Below are 16,437 nucleotides of genomic sequence, written 5' to 3'. Positions count from 1 at the left end.
TTTTTTAAGTCAGTCAAAACTAGGACATATCAAGACATTTTCCGTTTTTTTTTTTGCTTAGACCTGTATCCGACGAACAGGATCGTCGCACAGTCACAACGATAAGTGAACTGGTCTCGCGGGATTGTGCTGCGTACTTGTAAGGCTCTATCAGCTCGTAGTTGTACCCAAAAATAGACGGTTTGCGCCGCACTTAGGTACTGATTTTATGATTTAGGTCGACTGTGATGTGTTGCCTTATAGGGGTCAATTGGAACGTTTTTGATAAAATTGAGTATTCTACCCTCATTTCCTATCAAACTGGTTTCTTGAATGGTGTCAGTTATAGTCAAGTTATCTAGCTATATGGTGAAAAGTTTAATTTGGCTTCATGAGCTACTAATAAATAGTTAGAAGAATTTCAGAAAATCACGGTAAACGTTTCAAATGACCCCAGGGTTGGGTCAAATAAAACAAAGGTGGGGGGTAGTTGAAACAAAAAGAACAAAATATGTGTGTTCGATTCCCAGTGATGGTCTTATTTTTCTGTTTTTTCTGTGCATCTATATTTCAGTTTGTATTTTCAATTTCGGTTTTACGGGATGACCTTAAAAGTAAAAATTTGGAATTGAAATAAAAAATACAAAAAGATTCCAAAAAACCAATCTTAACAAAATATGTATTTACTACAATAATTATCATTAAGAACTTCATAACTTTAAAATCATATCAACCAAAGCCAATCTTTGAATTTAACATAATTATAATACACCTACCCCAGCCTTTACCAATACAATACAATACAAATATCCTTTATTGCACACCACAAATCAGTACAAAAAACTACATATTTCCAATTTAATCAACATTTATAAAAGTTTCTCATACAAAATATAACACTTTTTAAGTAGGTATCTAACAATAGTAATCTTACATAAGATAAATTTGGCAAATAACAAGATAGGTATAAATAATGGACAAAATATCGCTTACATAAGGAAAAAACGTATAGGAACATATCAGATCAACACCATATTATTCCGCCGCTTGCCTACACGTTTTACGCTTGTTTAAAGGAATATCTTCGGTTTGTATTGTACAAATTCAGGTAGCATTCGCCACGATTAGTAGTTATTTTTGCGGTTTCGAGGCATCTGAAAAAATAAAATATATGCAATAAACATCGCATACTCAAAAACACGTACAGGGGTCAATCGAAACATGTTTCAATTGCCACCAAATTTTTTGTTTCAATCGCCCCATCAATCTATCTGCAAATATTAAATTACGTAAAAAAAAACGGAACACCGTAGGCTTACACAAATCGCTTTATTTTAGACTACAATACTTATAGATTATAGTAGTTTAGGAAAATGGAACATACTACTCATGGTTATTCTATATAAATAAAAATAAATCGTAAAATGTGTTGCTAAGCGCAAAACTCGGGAACGGCTGGACCGATTTCACTAATAATTTTTTGATGTGTTTGTTATTGTCAGGAGAAGGTCTTTATGGGTGAAAATCTAGAAATATTGCAACGGGGGCGAAGCCGCGGGCAACAGCTAGTTAATCAATAAACAATAAAAAAACATGAAAATACTTTTTGGGTCAAAAAAGTAATACGGTCACTTAAAACTGTCCAACGAGCTTGGAGCCGCGACGCGCTCTGCCGACAGGTTTGTACAGGTTTGCCGATCTCCTCGCCCCTTGGACCCCCACCGCTAAGACTATCCGTCTCGGAGTTATTTGACTTGTTTCAAATGACCCGCGTTTCAATTGACCCCAGCCTCCCCTACTAGTGACTCTGAGCTGCGACCTTGTGAGTTTTTCAAAATATATGTTTTTTTTACCTTATAAACCCCAGGGATCTGCTACAGTCAGAAAATACTAGACCAGATATAATTTAAAAAACGCCACCAAGTTTTTAAATGCCCCAGTGCTCGACATACTAATGCCCAGCAGATGACACCCTACTGTTATCTCTATTGCTAAAGAAGTACTGACATAAAGTTAAAAACGGCAACTAGTACTAGGACGGCGCCAGAACTTGGATGTCAACCTTATTTCTGTCAAATTTCTTTCCTGTTAATTAATAATGAATAGGAAATACCTCCTCCTCGGTCCAAAGGTCCTTGAGTGGCGGCCACGAACCGGAAGACGAAGCATTGGCAGGCCTCCCACCAGGTGAACTGACGACATCGTGAGAGTAGCGGGAAACCGGTGGATGCAAGTGGCGAGTTGTTGTTCATTGTGGCGTTCTAGGGGGGAGGCCTTTGTCCAGCAGTGGACGTCTTCGGGCTGATGATGATGATGATGATGAGGAAATACCTATTAAGGACTATTTTATTTACTTTGGGTAGCAAATAATAGAGTAAATAAATATATTTACTCTATTATTTACTATAATAGGTATTTCCTATTCATTAAAATATTAAAAGGTAGTAAATAATTGAGTAAATATAATTTACTCTGTTATTTACTACCCAAAATAAATAAAATAGTCATCTATGTTTAAAATAAACCTAAAAATTAAATAATAAGTATAGGATAGGCACTATAGTCAAGGCACGTTCAAAATTAACTTTTTGTTTAATAATGTTCGTGAGGTCGATCCGTTGTTATCGGATTACGCATTCATATTTAAGTATAACAGAAATGTTATTGTCAAGTTTGATATGGCTGCGCTAGTGTTTATCGCTTGCTCCTAGCGTTTTGGTCGATGATAGGTACTTTATTTTCAAGTCTTCAATTCCAAAATACAACTTGTCAAAAATCAAGTTTGCATTTTTTGCTGAATAGGTACATTTAATTGAATGAAAAGTATTTGTATTGTGTTATGTACAGTCGAATAAATTGAATCATGACCCACCCACCCACCTTTGTGCTACTAATGTCATGTTGACATCTCATACTTTTGTCAAGGAAATCATAGTGATATTGATATTATAAGGTTCCACCCTGGGTCATTATTCCATTTGTCCGACTGTACCTATATTGTATGTTTTAATAAGACTATTTTATAGATTAGTAATACATTATGGAATATAAGGACTATTTTATTTATTTTGGGTAATAAATAATAGTCTATTATTATGCAGTTTATTCTGTAACCTATTACGAGTATTGATACCGTTTGATACAACTCGTGAAGCACTTTCAGGACCAGTAACCAGTTTTTTAATGTATCGTAGAGTTTAGAAATAATCGAGTGAGATCACTTGTCGTTTCCACCCTGTTAAATCGAATCTAATACTTTTCACGATACTAATACTTTACTACTTTTACTAATACTTTTTTTTGTAGGTATAAATTTGACTTAGATTTAAGTATATTCTTGTTTTGCTTTTAATTATTATTATTGAATTGAATTCTGAATAGACATTCTAAATTCTATTTTTTTTTTATTCTGGCTGACAATTTACTGTAATAAGATTTATTATTTGTATACATTTGACGATCCTTTTGTGAATTTCTTATACTTAACTGACATGTGTGTGTATATAATGTATATTTCAAAAGGTAATAAATAAATCTAACCTAATCTAATCTATACAATATATATTTACTTAATTTGGGGATCTTAGAAACGGTTCTAACGATTTTTATGACATTTAGTATGCAAGGGTTTTTGGGCGGCGTACTACAATCAAGCTACATTGGTTTTATTTCTGGAAAATTAAGTGTTTTCGAGTTTTAGCCCGAGATAAATTTTATCGCTCAGTTCCTGTCCTGACTTTTTTATCATACATATTTATTTCTAAAGACCGAGCCGAGAATTCTAAGATTTGTGATTTTGGAAATTACCTATACCTATAGATTTAAAGTTCTTATTTCATTGAAAAATTTCTACTCTACCTCGTATATTCAGCAGTTATCCGTAGAATTGATTTATACTTTATGAAGTACAAGAGGATTTATACGAGGCTATATGATTAATTTTCGTGTCACTATGGAAAAAGTTAACAGTAATTCTAACTATGTACCTACCTTGAGGTGTGCACCTTTTTTGGTCTTCACCTTGTTGTGATTTTAAAAATCGGTCTCCTGATCTTATAACGCAAAACGTTGAAGCAACGCGAAACGTCGCGGTAACCCCATGTGTCTGGCCGATAAGAGAAGTCGTAAGGCGATCGGAGTCGATGTTTTTTCCCGGCCTTGAGGCCCGCCCGGTCGTAAACTAATAAAAATATTATTGGACACTGCAGCTTCTGTTGGCTTGGATAGTAAACTGTATTATTACAAGTCTCCATATGAAGATGTTTTTCCTGTGGCTTGCGAAAAAATGAAGGAAGTTAATGAACTTCCAGTGGAATTTTAGTACCTATCTAAAATAGTGGTATTCAAGTCACCTTCAACACCACTATTAAAAATCTTTCAATAAAAATAGCAATTTAAAAAATATTCAACATAATATTATTATTTGTCCAACAATATTAAAACTATAAAGTTTACACTTTTCCGAGCTGATAATTACGTAAAAACCTTAGCAAGGTAAGTCGGGTCTAAACAAATCGGGGAAGAAATACACAAACATACCGCCTGACATCTCAAACATTTCGTAAAGAACAAGTTTGTTTTCAAATTTGTCCTATCAATTCAGTAAACAATAACAAAACAAAGAATCAACTAAAAACGATTAGACGGTAAGTTATTCATACGATAAGTTATTCGAGATTCAACAGTAGGTATTTCTTAAAACAAACTGTCAATTGTTATGTATTCATATTAATGGTATTAAAATAAATAATTATCACGGGACAATTCACACCAATTGACCTAGTCCCAAAGTAAGCTTAGCAAAGCTTGTGTTATGGGTACTAAGCAACGGATAAATATAATTAATAGATAGATACAATACTTAAATACATATTAAACACCCAATACCCGAGAACAAACATTCGTAATATTCATACAAATATCTGCCCCGACACGGGAATCGAACCCGGGAGCTCAAGCTTCGTAGTCAGGTTCTCTAACCACTAGGCCATCTGGTCGTCAAATACAGAATTTAGTTGTTAGATATAAATAAGTATACGTCTAAATCGTTGCATGCATGCTTATGTACCATCGCGGCTACCAACAAAAAAGTGCCATAACGTACGTAGTATATTAAGTGGGTACCTATATAGTTTTATGTATTGACATGCAGGTAATTGTGCCCTGGTTTATGAAGTTAACCCTAGAAATGACCAACAGTAAGGACAATAGCGCCGCGTCGTCCTCGTCCTCGTCCTCGGCACAGGCACTACAGGTACGGCTGGGGAGGGGGAGGCAGTGTTATCAGCAGGCAGGGCGGCATGCGAGAAGCGGGCGGCGCGGCGCGGGGCGGCGGGCGGCTCCATACGATGCGAGCAAAGCCTCCGCTCCGCAACATTCGCGCGCCCGGCGTCGACGCGCCCCCACGCTCGCGCGCAGTGTACGGCCCGTTACGTAACCGCTATTTACGCCGACATCCTGTTGAGTGCGAACAGCGAGCACCGCTAGCGCGACACGCTTCTCACCGCTGACCATATCGCGCGCACCCGTCATGAATCCATTCGCGGCCACTGCCAGTACCAATGCCGTCACTATGACAACCATCTCGCACTCTTATGGCAAAACTTAAAAACATGTAGTCGATCGCGATCATATTTACTGCCAGCATTCCTGCCAAATAATTTTAGTCGTTTTATTAGTAATAAAGTAGAATATCGAATAGCTTGTTGCTTGTGTGTAAACGAATTTTGTGGAGAGTTTCAAAAAGACTGATGTAAGATAAGAAATATTAAAAAAACATTCCTTCCAAACGTGATAAAAGTTAAGACTGCTTGCCAAACATCACTGCCGTAGCTTACAATGCTTAGCTTTTAATTCCCTAACTTACGAGCGATAGTTTTCAATAACACGTTGAAAATGTCGCCAATTAAAACTAGTGTCAAACGCTGTAGATCGCTGTCAAAGGAAATCAAGGTGCTGCCCTCGGAGTTACCTGTTGACCACGGGTCATTCGTCTCCAAGATTCGCGACAACATCAGTTCGTGGGTGCTGTGGTGGCGTCAACGCCGTCTTCGGATGGGCGCACCGCAGACCCCAAAACAGATAGAGGAGGATGATTGCGTGCCCCGAGTGGCCGTGGTAGAAGAGCGCGAGCAGGACCGCAAGCCGGAGAAGCGGCGAGGACCCTCGGGCCCGCGGCGCCGCGGCCCTGACACCGAGCTGGAGGGCGAGCGCCGCAGACCCAGGCGGAAGCCGCGGAAGAGGTGAGCTCTTAACATACTACACTTCTATAATAGACGTAAGAGTAAGACCATACTTAACAGTAAGACCATATACTCAACAGTAAGACGAAAACTACATTCGCATAGTGTTTTCTAAACTCGCGAGAACGGTTGGCCAAATCAAATTAAAGTAAACTTAGGTAAGTAGGTAGGTACTTTAACTTAAGTGGCAAAAGTACTTATTCGGTCTATATGCCTATTTCTTTAAGCATTTGCTTAAAAGTTATAATATTTATAGTTCAATTAAGACGGGTTAGTTGTTTCTACGTTTTTGACTATTTTTCTTGAAATTTGTCAATTTATTTATTTTTATGAAGTTTGGGTATTAATATAAAAGACATTGGTTACACAAGGGCAAAATAGTAAAACGTTTTAAAATAATATCATACAGAAATACAATAACGTTATCAAATTAGAACTTTGTTGCTTTAACGTTCTTAATGAACAACCATAAGAAATCGTCAAAGGAATTAAAGCGGCAAGGCAGACAAGTTACTAATTCGTTAACATATTTATGATTCTGGCTATACGAACTTATTCCATTAAATAACAGCAGGCGAAGATTTTTCTCTCGAACGATAAAACTAAGCGTATTATCGTGTTCGTGTTTCATGACCAATTTAGGTCTGCAGGTTTTTTGACATTGAACATTTTTACTCTATAAATACTAACAGTAACGTTACCTGTGGCACGGTTTCACCTTGACTGGAAGTAGAGTTATTTGCAAAATCCTTGGAAGGTCTACCGCGACCGGCTACCAGCGATCGATCTCGCTGCCAACAACTAAACTACCTATGGCGGTCTCATTAACTCCTAGTAACTTGCAAGTTTTTTGGGAGCTTTGTTCACTTTAAACTTGATTTTATTTAAAACTACTTTTTCACAATATGATATAGTTGCAATAAGTTGCTGAGTACCTACACAATCAAAAAAGTTTGTCTACATGGAAAATTTGTATGTATGTATGTAAACTCTTCATTGCACATAAAAATAAAAATGCAAATACACAGAGAGGAGAACAAAGGCGAGCTTATCCCTGAAAAGGGATCGCTTCCAGCTAAAATTTCATTAATATAGAAAAAAACATCACTAGGTATGTACTTGGAAAAACAAAAACGGAACCCGTATAGGACTATTTTGTTGTCTATCTGTCTGTCCGTATCATCAAATGATCATGTCTGCTGAAGCAATAAAAAAAACATTAAAAATTTGCCTCCTTATATATTGATCAGGTGACATTGCCGCTGAATCCGAACAAAATCGTAGTACCTACTAAAGTACCTACCTACATCCAAATTGTCCAAGAAACTTTGATATGAACGTAGCTCTTTAAGCACAACCAATAAGAAAAGTCTGAAAAGCTTTTTTTTTATGTATACCCGTTTAACCCCCTGCTTTACCATCCATTGATTAAATTTATCCGTCAAATTAAACTAGTCAATGGGTGGTGAAACAGCCCCTTAGTCAGAAATCTTAAATTAGAACTTTATTGACACTGGATATTCAATATCATATACTACCTACAAATTTGTACGGCACTCTCAGTGTACCAGTCTGACCTGAAATCAGACAGTTTTTTTTATCTTTACATAATTGTATTTTGACATGTTCTCATCTGGGGACAATTAGAAATCTTCCTAAGTAAAAATAACAAAATTCACTCTTTTTTATTGAAATTATTACTAAGTTCCTAACTAGGTATGATAAGAGACAAACTTAGGCGGGATTTCCTGGACTACGGTTAACTATGTAACTATGAGTAACTGTCAACCCAGGTCTAAGTAGTGTAAAATTGTACGACACTGACAACTTCCTGACCCTGCATGCAGCCCTTAGTAACTTAGTAACGCAAAAATTAGGTGACTGATTTATTTATACGAATTTGCCAAAATCCTATTACGATATGAATATAAGATGCTAATTTATATTTGAGAGTCGCAATTCAAAATGTACTTGAGATAAAGTTACTCAATTTACTTAGTGGGGGTAAGGTGTAATCCGTTCATGCCTTATACCATGTACTATACGAATAGAATAAATAATTTTATTCTTTTTTGCACTGTATTAAAATTACTTCTGCCAATACATAATACAAATATAATTTAATCAAAATAAAAAGTTAGGGCGTCTGTGGGTTTTAGCTTTATACATATATTTCACTGTGGCTAAATGATTTTGTACAACGTCTTCTGACGGTCTTTACCAGGTTTTTAAGAAAAAAAATTAAGTACATTATAATTTTGAGAAATATAAACTACTAGTTAACCTATTAATTACAAATTAACCTAATTGGATCGGGTTCGGGGTTCCCTAACCCATGCATATCGAAGGTATCGTGTTTATTATTGGGCATGGGCTAGAGTGTACAGAAAAATTACCTACAGAAAAAACAGATTTTTTTTCGTAAACTTATCCTACTTGAATCTAGTTAGGAACCAATTACAAACTAATTATCCTAATTAGACTACTTATAACTATTATCCGGGTGGCTGTGCGCAACATAAGTAATGCTATCATTTAATAAAAACATTTGTCATTGTTTTGTTGAACTAAAGAATTTGAAGTAAAATATTTTTTCCGAGATGCAAAGATACAATTGACTATAAATTGAATAAATACTTAACACAATATTCTACTCATAGATTATTATTATTAAGCAATACTCGCCTCGTGTTTCCAGTAGCACAGATTGCCTGGGTTCCGAATGAATTTCGATTTAGACGTGCGATGAACTTTCCTATACATATTGTTCCATATATCGTACGTAGTCGAATCGCTTCGCTGATCGATAAAGGAGCCGAGATGGGAATTGTCTCATAATTTAGCTTTGCTTTGTAAATATAGTTTAACTTAGTTAAATCAAAGTAAATATTATTATGGACCGTAAAACGCCTTGCGTGAACTTTGCTTGTCCCCGGGGAAAAAGTAGCCTCTATTAGCCTGGAACAATGTATAGTTTTTATTAGTGAAAGAGTTATTAAAATTTGTTCTACGCTTATAAAGATTACCCTCTATATCCAAAATCTACATAGAAATGAAATTTTCCTCTTTTATTAATTATTTATTAGTATAAAGTGTAAATGTATTGGATAACTATCTATTGTGGGTACATTAAATACAGCATTTATCAGATACAAGAGAATGAGATGAAGAAAGGCGAACTTATCCCTAAATGGATAAATAACATTATGAACAATAAACGTAAGTCAATCGGATAGTTCACCCCACACTTGAGCACCTTTTCAGATACCATTACAGAAGTTGCCCTAAGTATTTTTTACATTTTATGTTTTGCTGGGACACCTTGCTTTATGAAATCCTAGGTATATACGAGCAACTTTAATTATGCTGCGTAGACTTTGCTGACACTACACTAGTACCTATATGTATATTATATTTCAATCCAATTAATAAAAAGTGTAAACAAAGACGAAATTAACCCGACCATAGACATTTAGTGATGTGAAAACCTAGAATCTATTGCAAAATAATTAATCTCTTCAGTAATTCGATTAATTTATTAATTTAATAGGAATAAATCAAAATTTTTTGTCTATTATAACAGCAGTAATTATTTGAAGCCGTGGTGGAATAGTGGTTTTTTTTTCGAGGGAGGTAGAGAATGCTCATAGAATACTGCCGAGCCGGCCTCGGCAGCATGCCCGACTCATCTGGGAATTGCTCACCAGACGCCTACGGACTAAACTCCACTCCCTGTGGAGTGTTGTACTCCAGACGCTCCGTGCTTACGGTATACACTTTGCGTCTGGGTGATTTTTTGTATAGTGGTGTTATATGTGAAATTTGAGGTGAGTTATTGTTTAAGTTGTGTTGTTTGTTTAGAGTACCTGTCTGTGAGGAATGGGTTGGATGAGGGGTTTGATGGTAGGGAGAGTTTTAGATATTATTGAATAGTTTGAGGTTTTTTATGATGTGTGGGAGTGGAAGGATTTCGAGGTGGAGTCTTTGGTCAGGATATTTTGAAAATCGGTTGGGTTAATGGAGAGGTTATTGCAGGTAATGGTCAGATCAAGGCGTTTGGGAAGAAATCTGGGGCAGTGGAAAATGAGGTGGTCGAGGGACTGTTTTGTGGTGTAATCGCAAGGGCAGAGGTCGTCGTCTGTAATTCGGAATCGGTGTAGGTATGCTTTGTGATATCCATGGTTGCTAAGAAACTGTGTTGTTGCGAAAGTGAGCGTGTTTTAGGTGAGATAGGTGATAAGCTCTTTGTAGGTGGGAAAGAGTGTTTTAGTGTATGGCAGTGTTCGGGGTTATTGTATAAAAGTTCAATTTCTGTATTTAGTATTTTTTGTTGTGGTATTTTATGTAACTGATTGGGATGAGTGTGTAGTCTGGTGCTTTGCGTAAGTTTGCTGCTAGTTTGGTAGCCTGGTCTGCTTGTTCATTGCCCGCTATTCCGCTGTGAGCTTTCGTCCAGTAGAAATGTGTTTGTAGAGTATTTGTGCGTGTATGTATGAGTCTATGAATGTTGTTAGCGATTGGGTTGTAGCTATTGGGGTTTCCTAGTTCTCGAAGGGCAGATTTGCTGTCAGAGTAGAGTAGTAGGTGTACGTGGTTATGCTGTGTAAAGTGTGTAACGATGTGTTGGATGCATTGCAAAATAGCGAGCAGTTTTTTGGCGACTGGGGGGCCGTTTGATTTGTGTAAAATGTATGCCGCGCCTACTCTGTCATCATGTCCACTTCCGTCGGTGTATGCATGAAGGGTGTACGCTGGTTGTGTATGTGTTGTGTGTGTCGTGATTTTATTGTTTAGAGTTGTGTCGTCGTGGATGTCAGAGTGTGGGATGCTTCTTCTGTAAGCGGGATGAAGAAGGGACGTAGGGGGGACCGGGGTTTCTATTGGTAGATTGTGTAGTAGGAAGGGCGTGTGTCCCATAATCCTCGCAGATTCTACAGCCGCAACGCTTTCTATTTTAGAGGCAAGAGGAGCGAGTTGGGCGAGCGTAATTGAAAGAGGAGTATTTATCGTTCTAAATGCATGAGTGATTTGAATTGCGACTATTCTTTGGAGGGGTAGTAATTTAGTTCTTATATATTTGTATTTGAGAGCACTGATCCATATAGAAGCTCCGTAGGTGATTATTGGGACTATAACTTGATAGTAAATAGTTCGGATGTTTTCTGGGTGAACACCCCAGGTGGGTCTGATGAACTGTTGAATCTTATGTATTAGTTTTTTAACTCTATCAATGCTATTGAGTACGTGTTTTGTGAATCTGAGTTTGTTATCAATGGTTATGCCTAAGTATTTAATGTGAGTTATGAATGGAAATGTGTATATGGCCTATGTGAATGTGTGCGTGAGATGCTTTTGGGATGAAGGCTTTCGTCTGCGTTTTGTCCGAAGTCGAGTTTAACTGTATGTCCCCAGTCAACCACGGTACACAGTGAGTTGTTGGTTGCTGCCTCCAGTTGAGCTGTAGTTTTGGCGTGGCATATAAGGAGGATATCATCCGCATATGCCCGAAGGTGGCATCCCTCCTGAAGTTTGGTCTCTAAGAGTTCATCAATAATGAGGTTCCACAGGATTGGTCCAATAACTGATTCCTGTACGCACCCTCTTGTCATCTCTTTGGAGACAAAATAGTCTGCAAAGTTTATATTTACTCTCCTATCTTTGATGTAGCTGAGTAGAATGACATACAGATTTCTTGGGCACTTGGTATGTTTGAGTCGTTTGAATATGCTATGCCACCAGGCGTTGTCGAAGGCGGCGCGGATATCCAAGGATACGGCCAGGACCTGCTCCCCGTTAGCTCGCGCTGTTTTGACGATATCTAGCGCGTGCTGGATGGCGTTGGTGGTGGAGGTTTGGAGCTTGAACCCGAACTGTGTTTTTAACATTTGATCCGTCTGGTAAAGGTGATACACAAGCCTGTTGACTATGATTTTTTCGAGTAATTTGCCAAATACATTTACGAGCCCTATTGGTCGGAAGGATGAAGTTTTATTGTGGTCTGCTTTATTCTGTTTGGGTATAATTTTGGTCGTAGTAGTTTTCCAAGGGCCTGGAAAGTAGCCTAAAGTTAAGCATCTGTTGAGTATGTGAGTGATGGTTTCTGGAAAGAGCTTGGCGAACAGGTAGCAGATATCAGATGTCTGGTGATCGGAGCCCGGTGCTTTTTTGTGGTTAATAGTTTTTAGGGTCTCTAGAACCTCGGTAATAGTGAATGGCGGTTCATCTGAGGTGTCTGGACTGAGGTGCATCCTTTCCCTGAGGCGTTGCTGTTCGTCGGTATCATTGTGGTCATCCTCCGGATAGAAGTGGTTTGACCTATCGCCTCTCAAGCAGAGGGTCGTGGGTTCGAACTCCGGCTTGCACCTCTGAGTTTTTCGAAATTCATGTGCGGAATTACATTTGAAACATCGTGAGGAAACCTGGACAAACCTGTGAAGCGATTCAATGGTGCGTGCGAAGTTCCCAATCCGCACTGGCCCCGCGTGGGAACTATGGCCCAAGCCCTCTTGTTCTGAGAGGAGGCCTTTGCCCAGCAGTGGGACGTATATAGGCTGGGATGATGATGATGATGATGAATTATTTTTTAATTTTAAGATAAGAAAATAAAAATCGCTTATTCAATCGAGAATTAATCGATTTTGAAAATGTAAATTTTTCCACCATCTCTATGCCAGTGAACGAGTAGGTACCTATGCTACTACAGATTATACACGTGTTTCATTCAAGAAATAACGTCAGATCTTGACGATGATTTTTCAAATGAAAATTCAATATTGAAGTCAAGTTAATTTTCGTGAAAAAAGTGATTAGACGACTAGTTAAAAGACACAAATCCTACTTAATATTATAAATGCGAAAGTTTGTGAGTGAGTGAGTATGTTTGTTACTCCTTCACACTGAAACGGCTGGACGGATTTGGATGAAATTTGGTAAGTAGATAAAGCAAAGGCTACTTTTTATCCCGATATTCCCACGAGATAGGGATAAAATCTAGAAATAACCACCACTGAGCTTAGAACAATGAAATTTGGGATGGTTATTCAATTAAAGTTAACAAAAATGTTAAAATTGGTTGATGTTTAAATCATGACGCGTCAAAGGCATAATTGCATACATTTCCAAACAAAAATTCTAATCTAATCGTCAATTAAATGAAAATCAAAACTATCTGCTTTGACCTAATAACATTCGTGTATTTACCTGAACACATAAAAATAATAATTGTTCACATGAATAAGAAATCAACGCAAACCAATCAATAGTAGGTACACTTACTTCTGACCTACATTTCATCTAAAAATATATTTGTAGGTAATGCTTTCGCTAAGTTGTCTTGAAAGCAATAGGTATAAATTTGTATGCACAGCGCTTAGTTTACGTATCGATAAATTTCTTATAAAACTATTTACTACATGAAGTGCTCCACTCGTTAATTTTGTGAATTTTGCTGACTATAAACTTATACCTATTATGAACGAAAAAGAAAATTATTTTTAATCGAAAAAGGAAAAAATATTCGATTTGGCCTATAAGTTACTTACGAGATAGTTTCTATCAATGAACTGAGCCGTCTGTCGTAGTTAATGAAAAACAGGAAAGACACGGTGTATAACATATATTATGAAATAGAACAGTGCCGCTTCATTGCTATAATATATTTGTAGGTTCATCAGTTGATCAGGCCACAGTAAATCACGGGGCGCCAACGGAATCCTAATCGCGACCGGATTCCGCAGCCTCCTACGGCACGTCGGCCCGGCGATCGATGCTGTCTTACATTACAAATGCATTTTAATTGAACACTGAAAAGTCTGCGCTGTAAAAAGGGAGCCGACCTGTGAGACAACTGTCACACTGAAAGTATTAATACTGTAACCTCTGAAGGTTTGATGCTTAATACCACTCGATTTTGGTAATCACGTGGTGTAATTAAAACATTGTACTTAGACGTCTATTTCTTGCCTATAATTAAACCCAGTTCAGCTGCATGCCAATGACATACATTACATACGTTTTTAATCACCTAGCTAGTTTATTATTTAAGATGCTTGTGTTCCAGCGAAAGCCAATTTTATTGATAAAAATTTTGAGCTTAGGTAAGGATAGTACCTAATTTGTTCTTTACAAAAGCGGGTGAAGAATTATGTCATACCAATATTAGGGATTTATGTAGATTTACAAGAAGATCAATGATGAAGATGAATGATCAAAGATCAATGATAGCTCGAAGAATATGCAATTTAATGTGGCCATGGGCGGGCCACATCGCTCGAAGAACTAATAACCGTTGGGGGAGAAAAGTCCTCGAGCGGCGATCACGAACCGGAAGACGAAGTAAGCATGCAGGCTTCTCGCTTGGTGAACTGACGATAACGTGAGTACTGCGGGCAACCGGTGGATGCAAGTGACGATTTGTCGTTCTAAGGAAGAGGCCTTATTTCAGCGGTGGACGTCTTCCGGGCGATGATGGTGATGTGATGACACTATCTCTGTTTATCTTGTTCATTTAAATAGAGATGGCATCGTAATATTCTCTCAAATATTTAATAGTAACTTAACAAAGAGTGACTAAAAAGGCCTAAAATCAGTAAAATGTCTTAAATACCTCAGAAATATTGTCGGTCAGACACTTGGGTGCAAATTTCTATATTAATACTGACCGGGAGCTGTCAACAATTCGTACCTTACTCTTGTTAACCGACTTCAAAAAAGGAGGAGGTTATCAATTCGGTTGTATATTTTTTTTGTTTGTTAGGTAATATTATATTTTCTGAAGATAATAAATATATCTATTTATCTTTGAAATCTTTAAGTGGCCAAAAACTGGATGGTGAACCCCAATAATTACATAGTAAGATTTAAAAAAAAAGCTATGCGAGAAAAGTTACGTTTCTTATCTGTGTTCAATGCTTCACCATTTTTAATTTTCAAGTACCGATGTATGTACTTACTCGTAATCCCTGTTAATGTCATTTACTAACTAGGTTTTACCAGTTACTAGTGAACTATTTTTTTTAAGTTACTACTCTGTTTGTTTATATTTTTTATCCCGGTGTAGGTACTGTTTATAACTTAGAAGAACGCTTTTGAATGGAAACCATCTTATCGGCTTTTCGTTATTTGACAGGGGATAGATACATTATAAAGGTAGGTTGCAAGTCGCCGGCGTGACGGCTTCCCTGAAGTCAAAATCGTTTCATGTTCGTTCATGGCGCTCGTGACGAGCTTCATCCAGCGCAAGGTCACTCCGTACACTCGCCAACACAGTCGTTTCATAAATTTAACCATTAATTGTCCTTTAGACGTCCGAGTACTTTACGTTACGTAGTGGAACCTTCTTAGGCTAATGACGTGATTCACCACTCAGTGATAAATTTTAAGTTAAAGATAAATGTGATGCCGTCTCTGTTTTTTCGCACAAAACAAACAAAGACGGCATCACATTTATCTGTAACAGTAAATTTATCAATAAGTGGTGAAACAGGCCGTTAGTCTAATCGATTGATATTTTTTTTATATGAAATCTCAGAAAAACTCATAATAAGGTTAACTCATAGACAATTTCGTTAAGATATTAAACTTGCCAATAAATCGATAATACACAAATGCGATATTGTTATGCACGTACACCATCAGATATTTTAGAGCAGCCAAGGTGATCAAAAATATCGGAGCATAAACTATAATGCCTTGACAATAGAGCGCATGCTCCGATATTTTTGACTACCTTGGCCGGTGCGAAATATCTGATGGCGAATGTACCTAGTCGGATGACCGATACGACACACACATCCGAATATTTAAGGTTGTTGGTTCAATGGGCTAGTGCTAGTGATCCAGTTAATAAGCTGTTTATTTAATTCAAAATATTTACAGGGTAGTTAGGTATATGATAATACTTTCCAGTCAAGTGTGTGTTTTCAACTTTGAGGTCATGCAAATAAAATAGTTTTTACATAATCTGTAAACGTGGGCAGCGGTACACTAAAAATGGCTTTATTTGTATGACGTCAAAGTTGAAAGTTGACTGAAGGCACGCCCATCTGTCAAGTGCTAACTCGAATTAATCAAACTGTAAGAACGCTTGCTAGATAAATAATATTCTGCAGTTTCCTAGCAAGACCCTAGAAGAGTTTCCAAGCTCAAAAAATATTTTTTCGTTGTATATGCAACGATGTGGCGATGAAGCAATAAATATTTGTCGACAAGTCATTTG

The 16,437-nt window shown here is 37.3% G+C and overlaps 1 protein-coding gene across 9 annotated transcripts in view; it reads left to right on the top strand.

The window, feature by feature from the left end:
- Positions 1-16,437, top strand: part of Sh (Potassium voltage-gated channel protein Shaker) — a 307,044-nt gene that overhangs the window by 53,026 nt on the left and 237,581 nt on the right. For 7 of the 9 annotated variants that reach the window (XR_012451843.1, XM_074094231.1, XM_074094219.1 and 4 more), the window contains exon 1: positions 5,375-6,221. The exons of the other annotated variants lie outside the window; for them this stretch is intronic. Coding sequence is in view for 6 of the 7 variants with exons in the window: in XM_074094231.1 (XP_073950332.1) it covers positions 5,875-6,221 (347 nt within the window). In the remaining variant the exon portion in view is untranslated. Of the gene's footprint in view, positions 1-5,374; positions 6,222-16,437 lie in introns of those variants that run through there. 9 annotated transcript variants of the gene reach the window in all.

Source organism: Choristoneura fumiferana, chromosome Z (assembly GCF_025370935.1).
Source record: "Choristoneura fumiferana chromosome Z, NRCan_CFum_1, whole genome shotgun sequence".
NCBI classification, from domain to species: Eukaryota; Metazoa; Arthropoda; class Insecta; order Lepidoptera; family Tortricidae; genus Choristoneura; species Choristoneura fumiferana.
Note: the sequence above shows the minus strand (reverse complement) of the source record. Positions and strands in the feature narration are given on the sequence as shown.